This window comes from Cricetulus griseus, unplaced genomic scaffold (assembly GCF_003668045.3).
Source record: "Cricetulus griseus strain 17A/GY unplaced genomic scaffold, alternate assembly CriGri-PICRH-1.0 unplaced_scaffold_108, whole genome shotgun sequence".
Lineage (NCBI taxonomy): Eukaryota > Metazoa > Chordata > Mammalia > Rodentia > Cricetidae > Cricetulus > Cricetulus griseus.
In genome coordinates this window covers 75,168-97,101 of record NW_023276818.1, presented here as the reverse complement: position 1 = coordinate 97,101, position 21,934 = coordinate 75,168, and the positions used below count along the sequence as shown (strand labels likewise).

At 37.9% G+C, this 21,934-nt stretch overlaps 2 gene segments (V, D, J or C); both read left to right on the top strand.

The window, feature by feature from the left end:
• The first annotated feature begins 4,215 nt into the window (after nucleotides 1–4,215).
• Nucleotides 4,216–4,838, top strand: LOC113838498. The segment is given in 2 exon segments: nucleotides 4,216–4,264; nucleotides 4,444–4,838. Coding segments are annotated over 2 exon segments (444 nt in total).
• Nucleotides 4,839–20,101: 15,263 nt separating this feature from the next.
• On the top strand, nucleotides 20,102–20,595 carry LOC113838499. The segment is given in 2 exon segments: nucleotides 20,102–20,150; nucleotides 20,273–20,595. Coding segments are annotated over 2 exon segments (372 nt in total).
• Nucleotides 20,596–21,934: the final 1,339 nt, after the last annotated feature.

The following is a 21,934-nucleotide window of genomic DNA, read 5'->3' as shown; positions in this document are numbered from 1 at the left end:
CTACCCTACTTAAATAGTCACCCAACTGTTAATAGAATCACAGTAGAGAGCTTTTATAAACCAAAAAATCACTTAGGTGAAAAACACAGAAGGTAATAAAATGGTGATCTGGGGCAATTTAAAAATGCTAAAATATCTTAAGTATGCTTTGGCATTGATTGTCATATTTGACACAAATTTCACAGTCATAAATTAAATAATATATTGATATAATCAATCCATATCTTAAATGCATAAATTTAACTCATCATAACAATTTTGTTCACAGCCACAGAAATATCTGACCTGAACAATGGGGATCTCTTGGTCTCCAGACTCATAGCTGGGAAACCAGCATGGGACTGATCCAGACTCCAGGAATGTGTGTTTCAGTGAGGAGACCTCAGAAATCTACAGGACCTCCTGTAGTATTTCAGTACTTATCCCTAGCATAGGTGTGAACTTTGGGAGCCCAATCCAAATACAGGGATACTCCCTGAGGCAAGACACTTGGAGGAGGGTCTAGGCCCTATTCCAATTAATATGAAAGGATATATGATAGGTAGGGTTTTAGTTGGGAGGATGGTAGGGGAGGAGGGGAGGGAGTGGGAACTGAGATTGATATGCAAAACAATCTTGTTTCTAATTCAAATAAAAAAAGAAAAAATGAGAAAATTGGAACAAATTTTCTAATAAGAAAAAAAAGAATTTTGTTCATACTTGTGCTGCTAGGCCTAAAGAAGAAGAAAGACTTAGGGGCAGAGGTAATTGTATCCCATCAGAATAGTAACTTCACAGCGACAATCACAGTCTGGCTATTTCACAAAAAAATACTGGGTGGTTGAAACAAGAAGAGGTAAAGCTGGGGACTGCTGCATCCTTCAGTACACAAAGTGCTTATTTCACATAAACTAATTTTGTACATGCAAAGAGGGTAGATCAGAGTGTCTGAAGGAATAAAAAGCAAGTGGGAAAATTATGTTATTATATATAATTTCAAAAATATAAAGTGGTTATAAAAGAGTGTTATTCCCAATGAAAGGGATGGCAAGAATTACCAACAAGATAATAAAAATGATCCAAATTTAGATATGTAAAAATGCTAATTTTAGAGCCATATTCCTGTCTTGGCAATCAGTCATCCCTGTGGGGATACAAAACAGTTGGGAATCTCAGGAAAGTATCTAGAGTGTAAGTTCAATTTCAGTTCATTTAAAAAAGGCATTTGACAGAGACAGGCTGGTTTCATCTTGTGTGACAATACAGTTCTTGCTAGGCTGTGGAACAAAACAGTGAAGCTTACAAGATTAGGATCTGCCTCCTCATCCTAGCTACTTAGAATTGAGTGCCAATGAAGGACAGAAAGTCATTTGATTTAACCAGATGATCAACTGAGTCATGTATCCTTAGAAAGATTAACTCATTATTTCATTTACCTTTAAATATGATATAATGAAGATGCAATGTAAGCTATTACAACTAAAATGTCAATTTCAATAAGTCATCAACATTTTCCTATCAGTGTCTTGCTGTCCTCTGTGGGGTTTCATGGTCCTCAATTTACTATAATACTTCTTTCAGTGGTTCAATAAAGTATGTTTTTTACTTCATAAGCTGCACCAAATAATGCATTTTCCATAGGAAATTGATTTCAAATTACTATTATTTGTCTTTTAGTATGCCTTGTTGTGTGATATCAGTACCCTCACTTGATTCTGAGTAGCAGCAACAATGTTCAATACACAGGTAGCCATGTGACCACAAATGGGAACAGCAACATCAGTAGAGTAGAATCATTTTCAAACTACATAGGCTATTCAACATTTTTATGTATTATGGTTTTATATTAAAAGACTTGATACCATTGTTACCATGAGAAAGTTCTGGATTATTTTATCTGGTGGGAGCCTCATTGTAAGACAGGGGGAACTTAGTATCTATGAATCTGCACATACACTTTTGACATGTTTACAGGTGTGTTTAAAACTTTCTTATTAATATTTAATTAATAATGGCAAGAATTGGAATGTGTATATGTATATGTGTGACTGTGTGGTTATCAGTCTTCCTTATGCATCTGACTGCTGGGAGGAAAGAATAACTACTATATAGGCTTTCAACATAAGCGTTTTTTTTTCTGGGCTTTTCAGCATAAGCACTCTAGATCTTGGCACTGATAATTGTGAATACAGCTTTTCCTCTAGATTCCAAAATAGACAATACCCTAGCCTGTCTTCAATTTAGCCATCTTACCAGAAGAGGGCATCACTAACACATATATTTCCAGTCAATAACACAGCCAAGAGCTGCAAAGTCACTGTAACACTAGACAAGATGCAGTCCCTAGGCTCTTGATCAACTAGGACCTAGGAAGATCTCCAAGTCTTTTCTTACTTCCTTTAGAGTTCTCTTAGAACTGACCACAGCCACAGTTAGCTTAGTGAACCACTGTCTTAGGAATCAATCCTCTCCCAGAATTCTGGCTTCTAGGAAAAATCTCTCCTGATTCAGTAGGATCCACATCCACTATAGTAGTCAAAGTACAAGAGCAGATTGGAGTAGATTTCCTATAGGATGTAAAGATGGCATAACAGTTAAAAGCATTTGTTGCTCTTCTAGAAGCCTCAGGTTCAGTGGCTCACAACTACTGGTAACTTCAAATCCTTTGGATTTGTAGGCCTATTCTAACTTCCTTGGACACCAAATATCCATGTGGTACACCTACAGGCAGACAAAACATACATATCCATAGAATAAAATAAATAGATCAAAATAAATTACAAGAAAAGATAGGATGTCCCTCATTCTCAATAGTTCCAATACAATTATTGTGTCTTTGAGGGACTCTTGAGTACCATACCCTAATTTAAGGACAGAGCTGATGGAGATACCTTGCTTTATCAACAGGAGGCTCCTTGATCAATGTGCTTGTATGTTTGTTTTATACAACACCAAGGATGACTTAGTGCCTTTAAATTTGTAATATAAAACCTATCTTCACAAGAATATAGGAAATTATTTCATTGTTAAGGGAGAAGAATAAGACTAGCAACTAACTACTAAATTACTAAACATAAACATTTAAAGATGAAACCACTGGTTTTCTTTAAGGAAATGTAGCCATTTACTCAGAACTGAGTGCTCAGTAAAGCATACTTCACAGTTTTATCTCAACAGATTTTATGTCAGGGTCTCTCAATGTGTGTACCTAGTCACAAATTTTCATTATTACTTTACCTTATCTTTGATACTCAATGGAAGAAGTCTTTCATGATGGGAGGAATGAGAGTGCCATTTTTAAGAAAGAGCTAAGGAGATTTCCATCTCCTTCATGGATTCTGTTTAAATTATCAGATTACAGGAACATAATTAAACTTTACTGTAAGATAAAGTTAATTTTTGATCAAAATTATACATAAATATTCAGATTCAGGAGCTGTTACTCTTTCATAATTAAAATGTAATTTATTTGAGAAGTGTGTTCAGATATTCCCATATGATAATATGATGTGAGCTAAACAGTGACAGAGCAGGGTATATATTGAGAATAGTGATTATTTAGATAAGTGCATCTTCCTGAACCTACACCCCACGGTTCTTTTAAATCGAACATGAGGTAGAGTTGTAGACAAATGATAGTTTAAAAATTGGTTCATGTTTTTTCATCTATTTCACTGAGGCAGGGGATACTCTTTTTCCTATGATGGGGTCTGTGCTTGACTACTGCAGAAATGTCTGTGAGCACACAGAGGTTCCAAATCACACACTTTGATGCTGGTTTCTAAGTGCAGATCTCAGTTGAGTGGCTTTGAGGAAAACAGAAAGCAGATAAAAGATCTAAAACTTCTCTGAGAACATTATAAATAGTTATCCTCCTCAGTTTTTTCATGGGAGATTTAATCCTCAAACTTTTGATTATATTTGGCTTTTTCTAGAAGATCAAATTAGGCCATGCTTCAGAGGAACACATCAGCATTAATCTGGGTCTACACTTGTTACCAAAAATGAGGAAAAGAAATCAGTGTAATATCTACAAATATTTAGATAGGGTCCTGGTTTAACTATGCTTGGCCTAAATAAAGCACCAAATGGGTTTATAAGCCATGAGCAGACTGACCTATATCTGGCTATTTGCATACTTTGTTCGCATAAATCACAAATGACTCACCATTGTTTTAAAAGGATGTCCTTATGAAAAGAGCAGTAATTAGCCTGATCTAGGGATTACAAAGCACAATGGATTTTTGCGTGCAGATTTTAAACTTCCTGCTAATCAGTGTCACAGGTAAAACAGGGTAGTGCTCATGAGCTCAGAACATATGATTCTCTTCTTACTAGGGAATTTTGAGTTCAAGATAAACTATTTTCCAGTTCTTTCTTCTGAATATTGGTTGACATGAAATTATTGTATATAGCTGTGTCTACTAACAACTTCCTTAATTCATCACTTTCTCTTGACCATAGTGTCCAAAGGAGAAATTGTGCTCACCCAGTCTCCAGGATACATGACCGCATCTAATGGGGAGAAGGTCATCATCACCTGCAGAGCCAGCTCAAGTATAAGTGCCAATTACTTTCATTGGTACCAACAGAAACCAGGAGCTTCCCCCAAACTCCTGATTTATAGTACATCCTACCTGGCTGCTGGAGTCCATGGTAGCTTCACTGGCAGTGGGTCAGAGACTTCTTATTCTCTCACAATTAGCTGTATGCAGGCTGAAGATGCTGCTACTTACTACTGTCAGCAGGGAAGTACTAGCCCACCCCCACAATGCTACAGACTGAAACAAAAACCCTTTGGTTCCCTATGGCCCAGATGCTTTCTCACACAGATGAAATGTGGCCAAGGGTTTGACTGACACATGACAGGATCTTCCACATTTTCTTTAAGGCAGTATTGATGCAGTTTAGAGATATGTACTTTTTCCTACTTTAAGTACTTACCACATCTATCAGTTTTATACTAAGCTGGTAAATTCTTCTACAAGAGTTGTCTTTTTATGATGAAATACTTTGTCATGGAAATGTGTCTGGTAAGTAAATGGCTACAGTAATTTGGGTAGGGAGCAGGTCAACCAAGTGTGGCCATCTGTGTAATTAAATTACATTCAACACCAGAAATGCTTACAAGTATCCCCCAGTGACTTCTGAGGATGTGAATCTCATTCACCTACTGTGATGTGGGGCTTCTCACAGTGCTGGGTTTCCCTGAAGTTCTGAGTAAGACAGAATTGAGACAGGTATATCAGAGTGTATTCAACTGTGTGAATAGGTTGCTTCAGCCTTACTTTATTACTATGGAAAAACTGAAATTCTCCAATATCTTGGGGTAGAGTGACATTATAAGTGAGAACAGAATGGGCAAGACTAAAGGCTATTTCTCTAGGGCATTTGAAGATACAGTGTTAAATTGGTTCTATGAAGAATTACTTTCTATGACTGAGAGCACAGTGTGGTCTAAGTGACTGCTTTTATCTATTTATTGTACAATATATTTTCCTCATGATTTCCCCTACCCTGACTCTTCTTAGAGCCTCCCCACCAAAGTCTCGTCTAGGAGGAAATGTAGTGGTGAGAACTCAGCACTTTCAATCTTTTATCTTGGGTCCTGAGATGCCATATTCAACAGCAAAAGACTTAATTGTCTTGGCTACATTGGTACTGCAACAGGCCTCACTCCTTCATTTTACAGCCACAGGAAATCCCAGTGTTTAAAAGTTGTTTTGAAATGGTGACATGCAATAGTCCACAAGAAGTGCTTCAAGTATTTCTTTAAAATGCTGTTTGCATTTTGGGGTAATGTAGTTTCTCTTTGATATCCCTCTTTACTTCAGTGTTCTCCTTCAAGTTGTTTTGGGGCAGAATTTGTTTATTCTGTACTTTGATTCTGTCTGTTGAAAGAAAGTTTAGTTGAAAGAAAGTTTAGCTTGTACCTCTCCTCAGCCCAGAAGTCTTTACACCTCTTTTCTGCTACCTTATCTCATTCAGAATCTCCTCTGACAGGTTGTTCTCCTTCAGGACAGTTGTTTGCTGAAAATAAATTGCCTTTGTCATCCTGCTAAAAGTAGTACCCGTGCTTATTTGTCATCTCATTGTCATTGACAGACCAATTCTATGAATTATCCTGTTAATTTATACTTCAAATTTGTTTCTCTCAAAAAAGAAATAGTTCAAAGGAGTCATATATGTTATTATTATTCTACTCTAAGGAGAATCCCTTAAAGAAACCTCTAATAATTAAGCTAATAAGGCAACAGAGACCAAAGAGTGGACATTTAAATTTTTGTTTAAATTTATTTATGTTTATCTGAGTCTATGTTTGTGGGCACTCATGTAGAAATCAGAGGACAATATTTTAGTTTGAGTTCTTTTACTACGTGGGTGACAGGGATTGAGCTCAGCTTTTCAGATTTGATAAGAAGTATCTTTATCTGTTAAGCTAAATCTCCCATCCTTAATTTTTTTCTTTTACTCACTCATGTCCTTGGCATCCCTCTTCCTCTCCCCTTCTCATTCTCCTAGCTCCCTTCCCCCTCTTCCCGTGCTCCCAATTTGCTCAGCAGATCTTGAACCTCTCCCCTTCTCCAGCGGACCATGCATGTCTCTCTTAGGGACCTCCATGTTTATTTGGCAGTGTGGATTGTAGGCTGGTAATACTCTATGTCTAAAATCTGCATATGAGTGAGTACATACCATGTTTGTCTTTTTGCGATTGGGTTACCTTGCTTAGAATGATGTCTTCTAGATCCATCCATTTTTTCTGCAAATTTCAAGATTCCATTGTTTTTTTTTTTTTTCTGCCGAGTAGTACTCCATTGTGTAAATGTACCACATTTTCTCTATCAATTCTTTGGTTGAGGGGCATCTAGGCTGCTTCCAGTTTCTGGCTATTACAAATAGTACTGCTATGAACATTGTTAAACATATGTCCTTGTTGTATGAATGTGCTTCTTTTGGGTATATGCCTAAGAGTGGAACTGCTGGATCTTGTGGTAGACTGAGCCCCATTTTTTTTTTGAGGAGTCGCCATACTGATTTCCAAAGTGGCTGTACAAGTTGGCACTCCCACCAGCAGTGGAGAAGTGCTCCCCTTTCTCCACATCCTCTCCAACATGAACTGTCATTGGTGTTTTTTATTTTGGCCATTCTGACAGGAGTAAGATGGTATCTCAGAGTTGTTTTGATTTGCATTTCCCTGATGGCTAAGGATTTTTAAGAAATATGTCAAGGACAATGCTGGATAATATAAGAACTTCAAATTCTCATGGTTTGGTAGAATTAATCTTGTAAAAGTTATCATCCAATCCAACACAATTTAAAGATACAATGTATTAATCCATATAAAATTCTACACAGAAAAATTCAAGATTTATATGGGAACTTAGTAGAAAGAATAATGCAGGGACACTACCATAACTATTCCTAAATTATACAATAGAGCTGTAATAGTAAACAGTGTAGTGTTTATCACAGAAAAAAACTCATAAATGATTAAAACAAGTGTGAATACCCAATTTATGTCAAAGCCATTAGAGTCAACTCTTTAAAAAACATGAGTATACACAATCTCACAAACAAATAACAGAAAAAGAAAAACAGTGCTACCAACAAACAGTGCTGAGAAATAATGGATGTGCATAAACAGAAAAGGAAACTAGATTCCCAACTCTCAGTCTTACAAAAAGTAACTCCAAAATGTTTAAACACCTCAATGTTAAATCTGAAACTGAAAAATCTGGAGGCTATTGAATATGCAGTCAGGGACTTTGCAAAAACATGTAGAAGCAGATGAGAACTCTCTACATAGGACTGGATCAGGTTTATTTGATTCAGAATGGTCCCCATAGGCTCATATATTTTCTGTTTATTCCGTTTTTGATGATCTGTCAAGAAATCATGAAGAGACTTGGCCTAGATGCACCAGATGTGGACTTGTTGGAGGAGTTGTGTTGCTACAGAAATGCCAGGCCCAGTGCTCTGTCTCTCCTTGCTGCCTATGATACAGCATATAAAACTCTCAGTGACTTGACTGCCACCATGCTCCCTACAATGATGATAATGGAAGGACCTCTGAAACTGTAAGCAAGACCCAAGTCTATGTTTTCTTTTATAGAGTTACCTTAGTCCTAGTGCCTCTTTATAAAAATAAAGGAGTAACAGACACAGTGATCATTCAAGAAGTAAGGTCACAATTTGACAATTGGACCTCCTGAAGCTATGAAGCTTCTGTACAGCAAAAGAAAGAGTCATTTGATTGAATAATCCATCTGCCTAGTGGTAGAAAGATCTGCCACCTGAACATACAACAGAGGAATTAATATCTAGAATACATAAAGAACTGAAAAAGCATGAAGAAAATAAATAACCCAGTAAAAACAAGGTAGAGATATGAAGGAACTACATGTAACCAAACAAGAATGTAGTTTATTAAATTAAAAATAGTTTTAAATATATATTGCATATTTCTAGAGAAAGTTATTCTCAGAACAACATTATTGAACTGATAACCAATTACAGGGGCTGATTCATTGCTTCCAGTTGTGGATTATGGATGACTTAGACATTACCTAGCTGTTAGAGAGTCTCATCATTTTTCTTGTTTGAACTTGAGAACTCAAAGATAATACCATTTTACTGATTACACCATGTACTTTAGATGTACAATATAGAGAAATAAAGAAGTGAACTAGAAGTGTCTTCCCTGATGATTAGCTTTTATTGTCCTGGTAGATGCCATGGAGTTTGCTAGGGGATAAAAGGCCTTGATGGTTTTAAGCTTCCATGAATCATACTATCTAGAAGCCCAAACTAACAAGCAAGAAGTGTCACCTGAACAGTAGTAGCACTATTATTAAATAGCCAAATGCTTTCTGACTGTATTTAAGAATAACACCAAAGGAGTGAATACATACCTTGTATTTTAAACAAGGGAAAACTAACAAAACAAATCACACAACAGACACAAAGAAACAAATCTTACCTGGCATGGAAATCACAGTGATAATGTTATTACAGTAAAATTTTACTCAGAATTTTTCTGGAATAAAACACTCTGTAATCCAACAAAAGACTGAAGCCAAGATATATCCTGAAAGGCTTTGATCCAGGGTCTAGTATATATTCCCATTTTATTTTCTAAATACTGCAAGTTGGTGTGCAAGCAAGCAAGATTTTAAAGAAGAATATATGGCAGTCAGAAAGTTGTCAAGGGCAACCACCCAATGTTTTTGGTATTTCCCTGGTTCATTCATATTCCACATAACAAGTGAAGTCATGATTGGTAAATTGACAGTATCAGCAATGTTTGTACTGAATAAATCAACAAATCAGTATCTAATAATTGTTCTTTCCTAGCATATTCTACTTCGATGTGACAAAGTATAAAGCTTCCTCCTATGTCTATATTGATATTCATTGTAAAATAACTTGTGTCAATCAAATATCATGAGGGATATGGGTCTATAACTCTATTTCTCAGTTGTGTCTCTGTGTGGCTTGGGTACAAAGGTAATTGTAGCCTCATAAAAAGAGTTTGGCAATGACCCTTCTGCTTCCATTTTGTGGAACAATTTGAGGAGTATTAGTATTAGGTCTCCTTTGAATTTCAGGTAGAATTCTGCACTAAAGCCAATTGGCCCTGGGCTTTTTTTTCAGATGGAAGACTATTGATGACTGCTTCTATTTCACAGGGGTTTTAGGCATGTTTAAGTTGCTTATCTGTTCTTGATTTTATTTTGGTGCATGAAATCTATTCAGAAAACTGTCAATTTCCTTTAAATTTTTTTTAATTTTGTGGAGTACAGGTTTTCATAGTATGACCTGATTATTCTCTGGATTTCCTCAATGTCCCTTGTTATGCCCCACTTTTCATTACTATTTTTTAATTTGCATGTTCACCTGCCTTTTGCTTAGTTTGGATGAATGTTTGTCTGTCTTGTTGATTTTCTCAAAGAACCAACTGTTTCTTACATTGGTACTTTGTATTGCTTTCTTTGTTTCAACTTGATTGATTTCAGCCCTCAGTTTAATTATTACCTGGCATCTACTTCTCCTGGGTGAGTGTGCTCGAATTGTTCTAGAGCTGCCATTTGTGCTGTTAATTCTCTAGTGTGAGTTTTCTCAGTATCTTCATGTGAACACTTAGTGCTATGAACTTGAACTTTCCTCTTAGCACTGATTTTAAAGTGACCCATAAGTTTGGGTATGTTGTGTCTTTATTGAGATCAACAATTAATAAATGGGATATCATGAGACTGAGAAGCTTCTGTAAGGCAATGGACATAGAAAGACAAATCCTCATACCCAGAATGGGAAAAGATATTCACTAACCCCACATCTGACGGAGGGCAGATCTCCAAAATTTACAAAGAACTCAAGAAGCTAGTCTCCAAAACAACAATAATTCAATTAAAAAGTGCTGTATAGGATTTAGTAGAGAATTCTGAATTCAGGAGTCTTTAATAGCTGATAGACACTTAAGAAAGTGGTCAACATCCTTAGCTATCAGGGAAATGCAAATAAAAACAACTCTGAGATACCATTGCACTCCTGTTAGAATGGCTAAAATCAAAAACACCCATGTCATTTTATGCAGGGGAGGATGTGGAGAAAGGTGAACAGTCCTCCACTGCTGGTGCGAGTGCCAACTTATATAGACATCTTGAAAATCAGTAAGATGATTCCTCAGGAAAATGGGAATCATTCTACCACAAGATCTAGCAATTCCACTCTTTGGCATATACCCAAAAGAAGCTCATTCATACAACAAGGACATCTGTTCAACTATGCTCGTAGCAGCATTATTTGTAATAGCCAGAACATGAAAACAACCTACATACACCACAAATGAAGAATGCATAGAGATATACTTACACAATTGAGTGCTACTCAGCAGAGAAAAAAACCACAATGGAATCTTAAAATTCACAGAAAATAGATGGAACTAAAAGAAACCATCCTGAGTGAGGTAACCCAGTCACAAAAAGACAAACATGGTATGTACTCACTCATATATGGATTTTAGACATAGAGCAAATGCTTACCAGCCTAAAATGCACACCACCAAAGTAGCTAGGAAACAAGGAATACGCTAAGAGAGACATACATTGTCCTCTGGAGAAGGACATGGTCTTCTGGAAAATTGGAAACATAGTGGGAGGGGAGTTGAAGCTAGTTGAAAGAAAAGGGGGAAAGAGAGGGGAGAGGAGAACATGAGGGAGCAGGAAGGTTGAGATGGGGGAGAGAATAGAGGAGAGCAAGAAAAGACATACCATATTAGAGGGAGCCATTATAGGTTTAAAGAGAAATCTGGCACTAGGGAAATGTACAGAGATATAAAAGGAAAGACACCAAGTAGCAATCTAAGCAACAGTAGAGAGGCTACCTTAAAAGCCCTCTGCTAATAATGAGATTGATGGCTACCTTATTTGCCATCCTAGAGCCTTCATCCTGCAGCTGATGTAAGTAGAAGCAGACATCCACAGCTAAACAGTGAACTGACCTCCTGGAATAGCTGCAGAGAAGGAGGAGTGATGAGAAAAAGGGTCAAGACTAGGCTGGAGAAACCCACAGAAACAGCTGACATGGACAATTGTGACCTCATGGACCCCAGACTGATAGCTGGGAAACAAGCATAGGACTTATCCAGTTCCCTTGAATGTGTTGTGTAAGTGAGGAGACTTCAGCAATTTATAGGCCCTCTGGAAACAGATCAGTATTGATCCCTAGCATTTGTATGGAATTTGGGAGCCCATTCCACATAGACGGATAGTCTTTCAGCCTATAAACATGGGGGAGGGCCTAGGCCCTGCTCCAAAAGATATGACAGACTGTGAATATCTCCCATGGAAAGCCTTACCCTCTCTGGTGAGCAGAAAGGGGATTGGATAGAGGGTTGGTGAGGGACGGGGGAGGAGGGGTGGTAGAGGGAACTCGTTTTGATATGTAGAATAATCTTGTCTCTAAGTTAAATAAAAAATAGAAAAAATGCCTTGTTGATTCTTAATCAGAAAAACATCTTCACAGTGAATAGTGATGACTAGAAAATCATTGCTTCACAAAGTATTAGTAAGTGAATGGAGAATACTAAGCCATAAACATGCCATTCCCACCATTCTCTCTACTTCTCAGAAAGGTATCTCAGGAAAATAGGAAGAAAACTTGTGAATGGCATCTTCTGGAGAAAACAGAGCAATTATCACTACAGTGTTTCCATGGAGTGTGCATGGCATCTGCACAATAATGGACCTGAAAATAGTGAATTATGGATTGCTAGGGGAGCAGTGTCTTTAGCATTCATTGCTGAACTATTCACTTGAAGGATTGCTTTCAGCTGTGCACCCACTGATAACTCCATTAAGCTTTAATGAATATTTCCAATCCAATATTCATACAGGTGGACATGATAAACAAAGTCACACACACAGGAAATCACATAAATGGGGATGGATATGGATTTGCGGAGGGATTTATTAGGAATGGAGAAGATGATTAGACATGTAGGGGGAGAATAATCACAATATATTGTGTACTAATATGAAATTTTCAATTTGTAAAATTATCTTTTTCTTCAAATAAAACAAAATGAAAATAAATAAAAGAAACAATATAACTAAACCAATGAGAGAAGGTAAAATAAGTACTAATAAGTAATAAGTATAGACTAAATATATAATTTTTATAAAACATATAACTTTATGTGTATTGGTGTTCTACCTGCAAGTGCACAACACAAGTGCTTAATGCCATTATGCTGTGCATAAATGACATTACTCTTTTTCTGTTCAATATATATAACATTATAAGGACTATTATTTTGTTAATAATTATAACAACTGACAATGCCATATCATTGTCAACTCTTCTTGAAGTGTACTTCTGAGATAACTATTATCTTATATTTTTTCCTCAATTAGCTGTCCTATTATGAAACATGGAAGCAAAAAGCAAAAGATTCAGTATCTATTAGAAACTTCATAAAGTTTCATGATCTGCTTACACGGTAAGGATGAGAAATATTCTAGGAACATGTTATAGGGAATGAAGAACATCAGAAGACCAACACTGGGTCTCCTGGACATGCCTGAGGGCAACAGAATTTGGAGGCTCTCTGCTCAGAATAGCTGTCTAAATGAGCATTAGAGAAACCCCAAATTTAGTATCTACATTCTTGAAAAAGAATTACTTTATTAGTTATACTTGTATTTCCAAAATCAAAAGTATGATAAGAATGTTTTGTAGAAGCTGGGAAGTGGTGGTGCACATCTTTAATCCTAGCACGTGTGATGGGGAGTTAGAGGCAGGCAGATCTCTGAGTTTGAGACTCCCTTAGTCTACAGAGTGAGCTCTAGTATGGGCAAATCCATCATACCAATGTTGGAGAATCAACCCAGTGGATAAAAAGAGAGCCCTATGGCCATGTACAAAAAGAAGGGTTTCTCTTTCCACTCAGGAATCCCACACCTGCACTAATCTAAAACCTACAGTATATATGTAGAGGACCTGGTAAATACCTGTGTAAGCTCTGTGTAGTGATCCTCTCAATAATAGAAAATGGAGTCTGCATAGCAACTATGAATTCACCTCCAGGTTCTTAAATTCACTAACATTTTTACTCAAAACATTGGATTTCTCTGGTGCCATTCTGAACTCAGTGCTCTCTATTTTTTAAGGTACAGGCTATTTTTTAGGCCTCTTCAGAATCCCAGTATTATTCCAGAATCGTGTTAGTAAAAATCAATTGTGGTTACTGCCATGGAATTTTCATAAAGTTATTTCTTGGGTCGTATTTATAATATCTATATGCAATCTTTAAAATATCTTCACCAATTTTCAGTTCAGTTAAAAGAAAAACTTCATACAGTCATAGAATATGTAGAAAACAAGAAGTTGCATTAAAAATGTGGGTGTCTTCTGGGAGGTAAACAACTACATTGATAATAGAAAAAATGAGGCTATAACTCTCTTTTCACCTTATAGAAGAATGTCTTACTGTGATCTATGTTGGAACAAGGCATCAAGGATTTTAAGTAAAATTAAAGTGAAGTACAGGACACATACATTGCAATAGAACAAAAGTATGTGTAAAATTTACTCAACATATAATTCTATGAGCGTCTATTTCTGATCCAGAAAAAGGAAGTGTTGGTTTCTGAGACTTCTAATGTATATGCTTTTCTGTTTTTCATTTATAAGCTTCTTTTGATGTACATATAGTATTCCCATGATGCATATGATTGTAATGCATGATCAAATATGCATATGATAATAAATAGGAGAGTTTCTGTTAAATCCTATTCTAAGGATCCTCTTTTCTGCTCAATGTCAGTTGTAGGGTGGATTGGTCAAATAATCCTGCCTCATTATATATTGGAGTGTACTTTTCCATTCTAGAGGTTACTATGAAATCATGGGTTTGATTGGCATTATTGTTTTTTGGAGAGTGATATGCATGAAGCTCGGTGAGGTTCTGTTGAATTTCCAGTTAGCTCTCTGCTTCTCTGTCTCCTTGCACATACAGATGTAAACTCTTAGCTGCTACTCCAGGGACAGATCTGGGGCATACATATATTAAAGTTATCTACAACAAATCCTTAAACCTTAGCTAGATAAATATAAACACTGTCCTCTGCTGGAGAGATATGTAACAGACCAGTTCAGAGTCTGTAGGAAAACAAAAAGGATGGTGGTCAGTGTAAATCCTATTGTTACTGGAAAAACAAAAAGGGGGAGGGGGCAAAGACTTGAATGTTCCTCACTTTACATGGTGCGGAGAAAATGAATATGGTGCAAATACACTCAGATAGACACTAAAATATGCATCCCAAGCCTTGCTAATAAGAAATTGGGAAACACTGAGAAATTGGGAAATAATGGGGATACAACAAATAAAATATATTAATTGGAAACATTATGTCAAAAGTTCATTTGACAAGCATATCCTTCAAAAATCATAGGCATAAATCAGAAACTTACATTTGTGTACTGTTGTATGAGATAAAGTAATATAAAGCCACTTAATAAAATAGAGTTGAATACCCCATACAGTTCATTACATATGATACCCTGTAATGGACTAGTGATTTGAGATGTGAATTTCTGACACTCCTCAGAAATAGGGATGTATATTTACAATTTGAAATAAGTGTTTTTTAAGCATACAAGCTTTTTATTTTTATTAGTTCAAATTAGGAACAAGTTTGCTTCACATGTCAATCCTTTCTCCGGCTCCCTCCCCTCCTGCCGGCACTCCCCCAACCCCCACCTGACCTGCACCCTATCACCCCTCCACTCACCAGGCAGGGTTGGGCCCTCGACAGGGGCTCCCCAAAGTCCACCACATCATCCTGGCCTTGGCCTAGGCCCTCCCCATGTGTCCAGGCTGAGAGAACATCCCTTCACGTGGTATTTCAGGGAAGAGTACTGATCCAATACCAGGGGCCCCATAGAATGCAGAGGCCTCCTCATTGTCATCCATGTTCAGGGGTCTGGATCAGTTCTGTGCTGGCCTCCCAGACAGCATTCTGGGGTCAATGTGGTACCACTTGTTCAGGCCTGCTGATTCTGTGGATTTCACCAGCCTGGTACCAACCCTTTTAGTCTTCAATCCTCCCTCTCTGCAACTGGGATCCAGAGTTCTGTTCAGGGTATATCAGTGGGTGTCTGCCTCTGTTTCCATCAACCCCTTGATGAGGGCTCTACAATGGAATATAAAGTAGACATCCATCTCATTATAGGGGAGAACATTTAGGGTATCCTCTCCACCATTGCCTATATTGTCAGTTTTTTTTTCATCCTTGAAGATCTCTGGAAATCTCCCTAGTGCCATATCTCTCCTCAGACCTATAATGAGCTCCCTCTGATGTTGTATCTCTCATCCTGTTATTCTCTATTCTTCCCCAAATTCAACATTTCTGATGATCAATTTCCTCTTCTTCCCTCCTCTTCTCCTCCTCCTGTCATTCTGCCATCTCCCTCTCCCCTATATTCATGCTCCCAATTAGCTCAGGAGATCCTGCCACTTCCCATTGTCTGGGGTCCATGCATTTTTCTCTTAGAGTCTTTCTTGTTTCTTAGTTTCTTTGGTGAAGAGGATTGTAGGCTGGTAATCCTTTGCTCCATGTCTAAAATTCATATATGAGTGAGTACATACCATGTTTGTCTTTTTGTGACTGGGTTACCACACTCAGGATGGTTTCTTCTAGTTCCATCCACTTGCCTGCAAATTTCAAGATTCCATTGCTTTTTTCTGCTGAGTAGTACTCCACTGTATAACTATACCACATTTTTTCTATACATTCTTCAGTTGAGGGGCATCTAGGTTACTTCCAGGTTCTGGCTACTGAAAAAAATACTGCTATGAATATGGTTGAACATATGTCCTTGTTGTGTGAACTTGCATTATTTGGGTATATGCCCAAGAGAGGAATTGCTGGATCTTGAGGTAGACTGATTCTCATTATTCTGAGAAACCACCATACTGATTTCCAAAGTGGTCTTACAAGTTTGCATTCCACTAACAATGAAGGAGTGTTCCTTTTTCTCCACATCCTCTCCAGCCTAGACTGTCATTGGTGTTTTTGATTTTAGCCATTCTGGCCAGTATAAGATGGTATCTCAGAGTTGTTTTTAGTTGCATTTCTCTGATGGCCAAGGATTTTGAGCACTTTCTTTTATTATTATTTTTTATTAGTTCAAATTAGGAAAAAGCTTGTTTCACATGTCGATCCCTTCTCCCTCTCCCTCCCCTCACCACCATCCCTCCTCTCCCATCCACCCTCCATTCCCAAGGCAGGGTAGAGCCCTCAACCAGGGCTCTACATCTGATCATTTATCCAGCTTTTCTATTTCCATAATTCCTTCATATTGTGCTTTCTTTATTGTCTCTATTTCAGTTTTTAGGACTTGAAGTGTTTCCTTGAAAGAATTGTTGATATCTTGTAATTTTTGTTTGTTTGTTTGGTTTTTCCATTTCTTTAAGGAATTTTCTCCTATCCTCTTTGAGGCCCTGTATCATTTTCATGAAGATGTTTTTAAGGTCATTCTCTTCTGCTTCATCTGTATTGTGATGTTCATGTATTGCTGGTGTATGGTCCCTAGTCTCCGGTGGTGACATATTCATTTTTCTGTTGTTGAATGTCCTTTCATATTTTCTTCTTCCCATCCTTTCTTCTGGTGGGTGTAGCAGGAGTCTCTTCCTCTCCTGGTGTGTATGTGACCAAGGTTCCCTTCTGGTAGATGCAAAAAGTTCCAATACTCTGATGTCAGTCTTCTTCTTGTGGATGGAGGCAGGCCTGTTACCAATGCCTTCTCACACTCTGGGTTTGCTGGAGTCTGCCTGCTGTCCCATGAGCAAACTCGACAATCATCTTAATGTAAATTATTAAACACACACACACACACACACACACACACACACACACACACATATATATATATGATATCTTACAGAGTGGCACTATTTGAAATGACTAAGATGTGGCCTTTTTGGAGGAAGTGTGTCACTTGTAGATGGACTTTGATGTTTCAGAAGCCCAGGAAGACTGTTTCTCTATCTTATGACAGATTATTTATCCAGATGTAGAATTCTCACCTCTCACATCTGCCTGTGTACAGCCAGCCATGCTCCCTAATAGAAGGAAAATTAACTAACCTGTAAATAAGTCCCAGATAAGTGCTTTCATTTATAAGAGTTGGCTTGGTCATGTTATGCCTTCACAGAAATAGAATAGACCCAATAAATCTACAGATCTATTGTGGAAACCTGTACATGTAGTTTCTGGTACTGGGGACTAGCTGTGGAAAATGTGAGTCCTGCAGCAACAGTGATACAATAATTTAATTCCCCAGTTTCTCTTTCATTGTTATGTCTTCTAGATGTCCCATTGTCAGCGTCTCTTTTCTTTCTATGATTTCCTATAGAAATGGTGAATGAGTAACCATCCCAAGAGATGTGAAATTAGAAAGTGAGTATTAGATGTTCACCTGCACCTTAGGCAGACATAGATAAACAGCAAGACAAGAAAAGCACCCACAAATATACTGCATGCTCCTAAGATGATCAACACCCTACCTGGGACTACCATGGAAATGTGGAGACAATGGTTAGATGGCCCACTTTGTCAGTGTCAGATAAGTTCCGGGGTCTAGGAAAGCACCAGAGAATCAACCAAGCCTTGATGAGTATCTCTACATAACATGCTCAAGTCTTTGGAGATCAAGACTATAGTTTCTAGGGTTAATAATTTATTCAATTTCTTCAGTGATATTTGGATATCATTACATACATAAAAACTAAGTACTATCATAAATCCAATCACTTACATATATTCAACACCCACCTTAATTTCATGAGGCAACGTAAGCTGAACTATGCAGCTGAGGAGTAAGGGATTCCAATCTTACAGTTTTAAGGGTTGAAAATATTAACATACTGTTTTTGATGATGAGGCACCATCCTTGTGATGGGAACTCATAGAGGTGCCCCAGGATGCCTTAAGGCTCTAAGCAGAGAATGCACCATGATGTGTGAGATTTGTTTTTTAAATGGTGGATTAAAATTCAGTAAATGCATATTTGCCCTGAAAACTCTGTTAAATTATAAAGAAGGAGAAACTCTCTTACTCCTCCAATACCCATGGCACAAAATAACAGAAGTCTCTTATGAATAGCACTTTAAGAATTGATAATTTCACAACTCTTTCCAATTTATTAAGGAAAAAGAGCTAGACCTCAGAGTAAGCTATCATTAGTGATGACCTCTGTCTTCATCTGGAAGAAGTAAATAATGAAAGTAGTACTGTTTGTCACTCTTTTGGGGTTACAGAAAATTGATGATAGTATCTTACTACATTTTGTAGAATATACAGCACTGTGGAAATGGGTCTGTCTTTCAAACAAGATCTAAGAAATCCATGTTTTGTAGATTGAGAAAGTCCTGCCCTAGGACACTAGCCTTGAACAACGACCTTCCTGGACAGGGGGATTAATATCATGCCTGAAAAAAATTGTTAGTTACACAAGATCCTGTCTTTATTTACAAAACATGTCTTCCAATATTATTTTTTTACCCTAATGGGAATAATCATGAACAAGAAGCTGCTTGGTAGTTGTGGAGAACAGTTCCAATAAATATAGTTTTGGGGAACATTTTGAATAAGAGAGTAGAAAGATCATAAAGTGCCAGAAGATCAGGGAGTTGGCTCTAAGCTTGTATCTATTACTAGTATCCAAATCTATACCACTAAAATCTCACCAACATGCACAAATGTGAGTTGAACAAGGAGGATACCAATGGACCTGGAAGACTGGTTGGGAAAAAAATTCATGAGGCTTCAATTCTTCATGAAGAATTACAGAGAAATGAATAAACTCATGGATGAAGAGCTGCTCCTCCCCGTGCAATAGCACATCAATAATCAGTCCATGGACTAATATATAACAATTAATGAAACTAAATGTGTTCATGAATTTGAAGACAAGCAGGAAGAGGTGTTTTGGGTATTTGTTTTTTAAATTTTGTTTTTTTCGAGACAGGGTTTCTCTGTGTAGCTTTGGATCCTATCCTGGCACTCACTCTGGAGACAACTCTGGCTTAAAACTCCTAGCGATCCACCTGCCTCTGCCTCCAAAGTGCTGGCATTAAAGGCATGCCCCACCCAAACCTGGCATGTTTTGGGTATTTTAGAGGGAGGAAAGATAAAAGAGTGATATTATAATTAAAATTCAGTCTCACATATAAAGAGTAAACAAAAATATAAACCTGAACTACAGTAATAACATTTATACATATCTATGAAAGGAACATGTAATAATTTGTCTACTGCTGAGAATTATACACTATGCCATAATCCCTTAAATTGAAGGAAATGGAACAGGAAATCCTATTTTGAAAATTACAGAAATGAAAATAAGGTGGCATACATAGAATGGAGCTGTCTGTCTTATCTGAGACATAGGAGAACCACAGGGATTTAATGAATCAGTGACCTCAACAGCCCTGCACCTGTGCCCAGCCATTGTTGATTTGCATGCACCCAGAACACAGCCCACAGCCCTGAGCACTTCTTTATAATCAGGTCACATCCTGTGCTGTAGTCAGCTTCACACCAGTCACAGAACAGACATGAGGACCCCCACTCACCTCCTGGGGTTGCTGCTGCTTTGGCTTACAGGTAAGGAAGACAGAAATGGAAATTCATTCATCTGACTCTTGTTAGTCCTGCCTGGTCTCTGGGAAATCCTTTTATAACAAAACTAATTGTGTTAAGATTTGTTTTCAAATTTCCAATCTCAGGTGCGAAATGTGACATTCAGATGACTCAGTCTCCAGACATCCTGTCAGCATCACTGGGAGAAAGTGTCACTATCACATGCCAGTCAAGTCAGAGCATTTACAGTAATTTAGCATGGTATCAGCAGAAATCTGGGGAACATCCTAAGCTCCTGATCTATGCTGCAAGCAGCTTGGCAGATGGCATCCCATCAAGGTTCAGTGGCAGTGGATCTGGCACACAGTATTCTCTCAAGATCAGCAGCCTGCAGCCTGAAGATGTGGCAAATTATTACTGTCAACAGTATGAAAGCTATCCTCCCACAGTGATTCAAGTCATGACATAAACCACCCAAGAAGCAGAAGTGAGAGTCAAGGATACCCTAATTGTTCTTTCAGTGTTCACTAACTTCTACCACTGTTTCTCTTTGGCAGGATTTAAACTCAATGTGGTATTTTTGATAGGGATCATATAATTTTTTCTAAATCCTAAAACTCTGTCCTATTCCCCAAACTAGAATCAAAAATACGGAATGTTCTTCCTGACTTCCATGAAAAACTATGATTTCCTGGGCAGTCGAATTACGGAAAGAGCTAAATTTCAAAGGACATATATGCCAACACACACACACACACACACACACACACACACACACACAGAGAGAGAGAGAGAGAGAGAGAGAGAAGTTAAAAGCACTATCTCCACTTCCAGAGGACATGGGTTTGATTCCCAGCAACCGCATGACTGATAGTAATTGTCTGTAACTCTAGATCCAGGATGTCTGTGCCCCTATTCCAGTCATCTGAATATATTGCACTCATATGGTACACAAACATATGTGCTGCCAGAACCTCAATAAACATGAAATACAAGCAAGTCCTAAATATTTGAAAAAATTCAGGGACTTGTAATCAGAGTAAATCATCCACAGACCAGATTTTTTTGCAGAATCTACAGTCCAATATTTTTAGTATTAGGATTGGAAATACTTCATCTTTTTTTCCCTTTTATATTAGAAAGACATTTACTTTACATGGCATTCCCCGGTTCCTCTCCCTCCCTTGCTCCTCTGCCCCCCCCAAACTAACATCCTACCTATCCCATACACTTTCTGCTCCCCAGGGAGGGTGAGACCTTCCATAGGGGGTCTTCAAGTTTCTCTTATTCTTTGGGAAATGGCCTAGGACAACCCCCTTGTGTCTTGGCTCAGGGAGTAACCCTCCATGTAGGATGGGCTCCTAAAGTCCTTTACTATGTTACCAACAAGCACGGATGCACTACAAGAGGCCCTATAAATTTCCAAGGTCTCCTCACTGATACCACATTCAGGGTGTCTGGATCAGTCCAATGCTGGTTTCCCAGGTATCAGTAAGGGGACCAAGAGTTCTCCCTTGTTCAGGTAAGCTGTTTCTGTGGGTTTCACCAGCCTTGTATGGACCCCTTTGCTCATAGTCCTTCTCTGCATCTGGATTTCAATTCAATCCAAGCTTTAGCTGTGCATGTCTGTTTCTACTTCCAACAGCTACTGGATGAAGGCTATATGATGGCATATGAATTTGTCATCAATCTCAGTATCAGAAGAGGTCTTTTAAGGTAGCCTCTCCTCTGTTGCTTAGATTGTTAGTGTCATTTTGTAGCTCTCCAGACATCTCCCTAGTGCCTGATTTCTCTTTAAACCTATAATG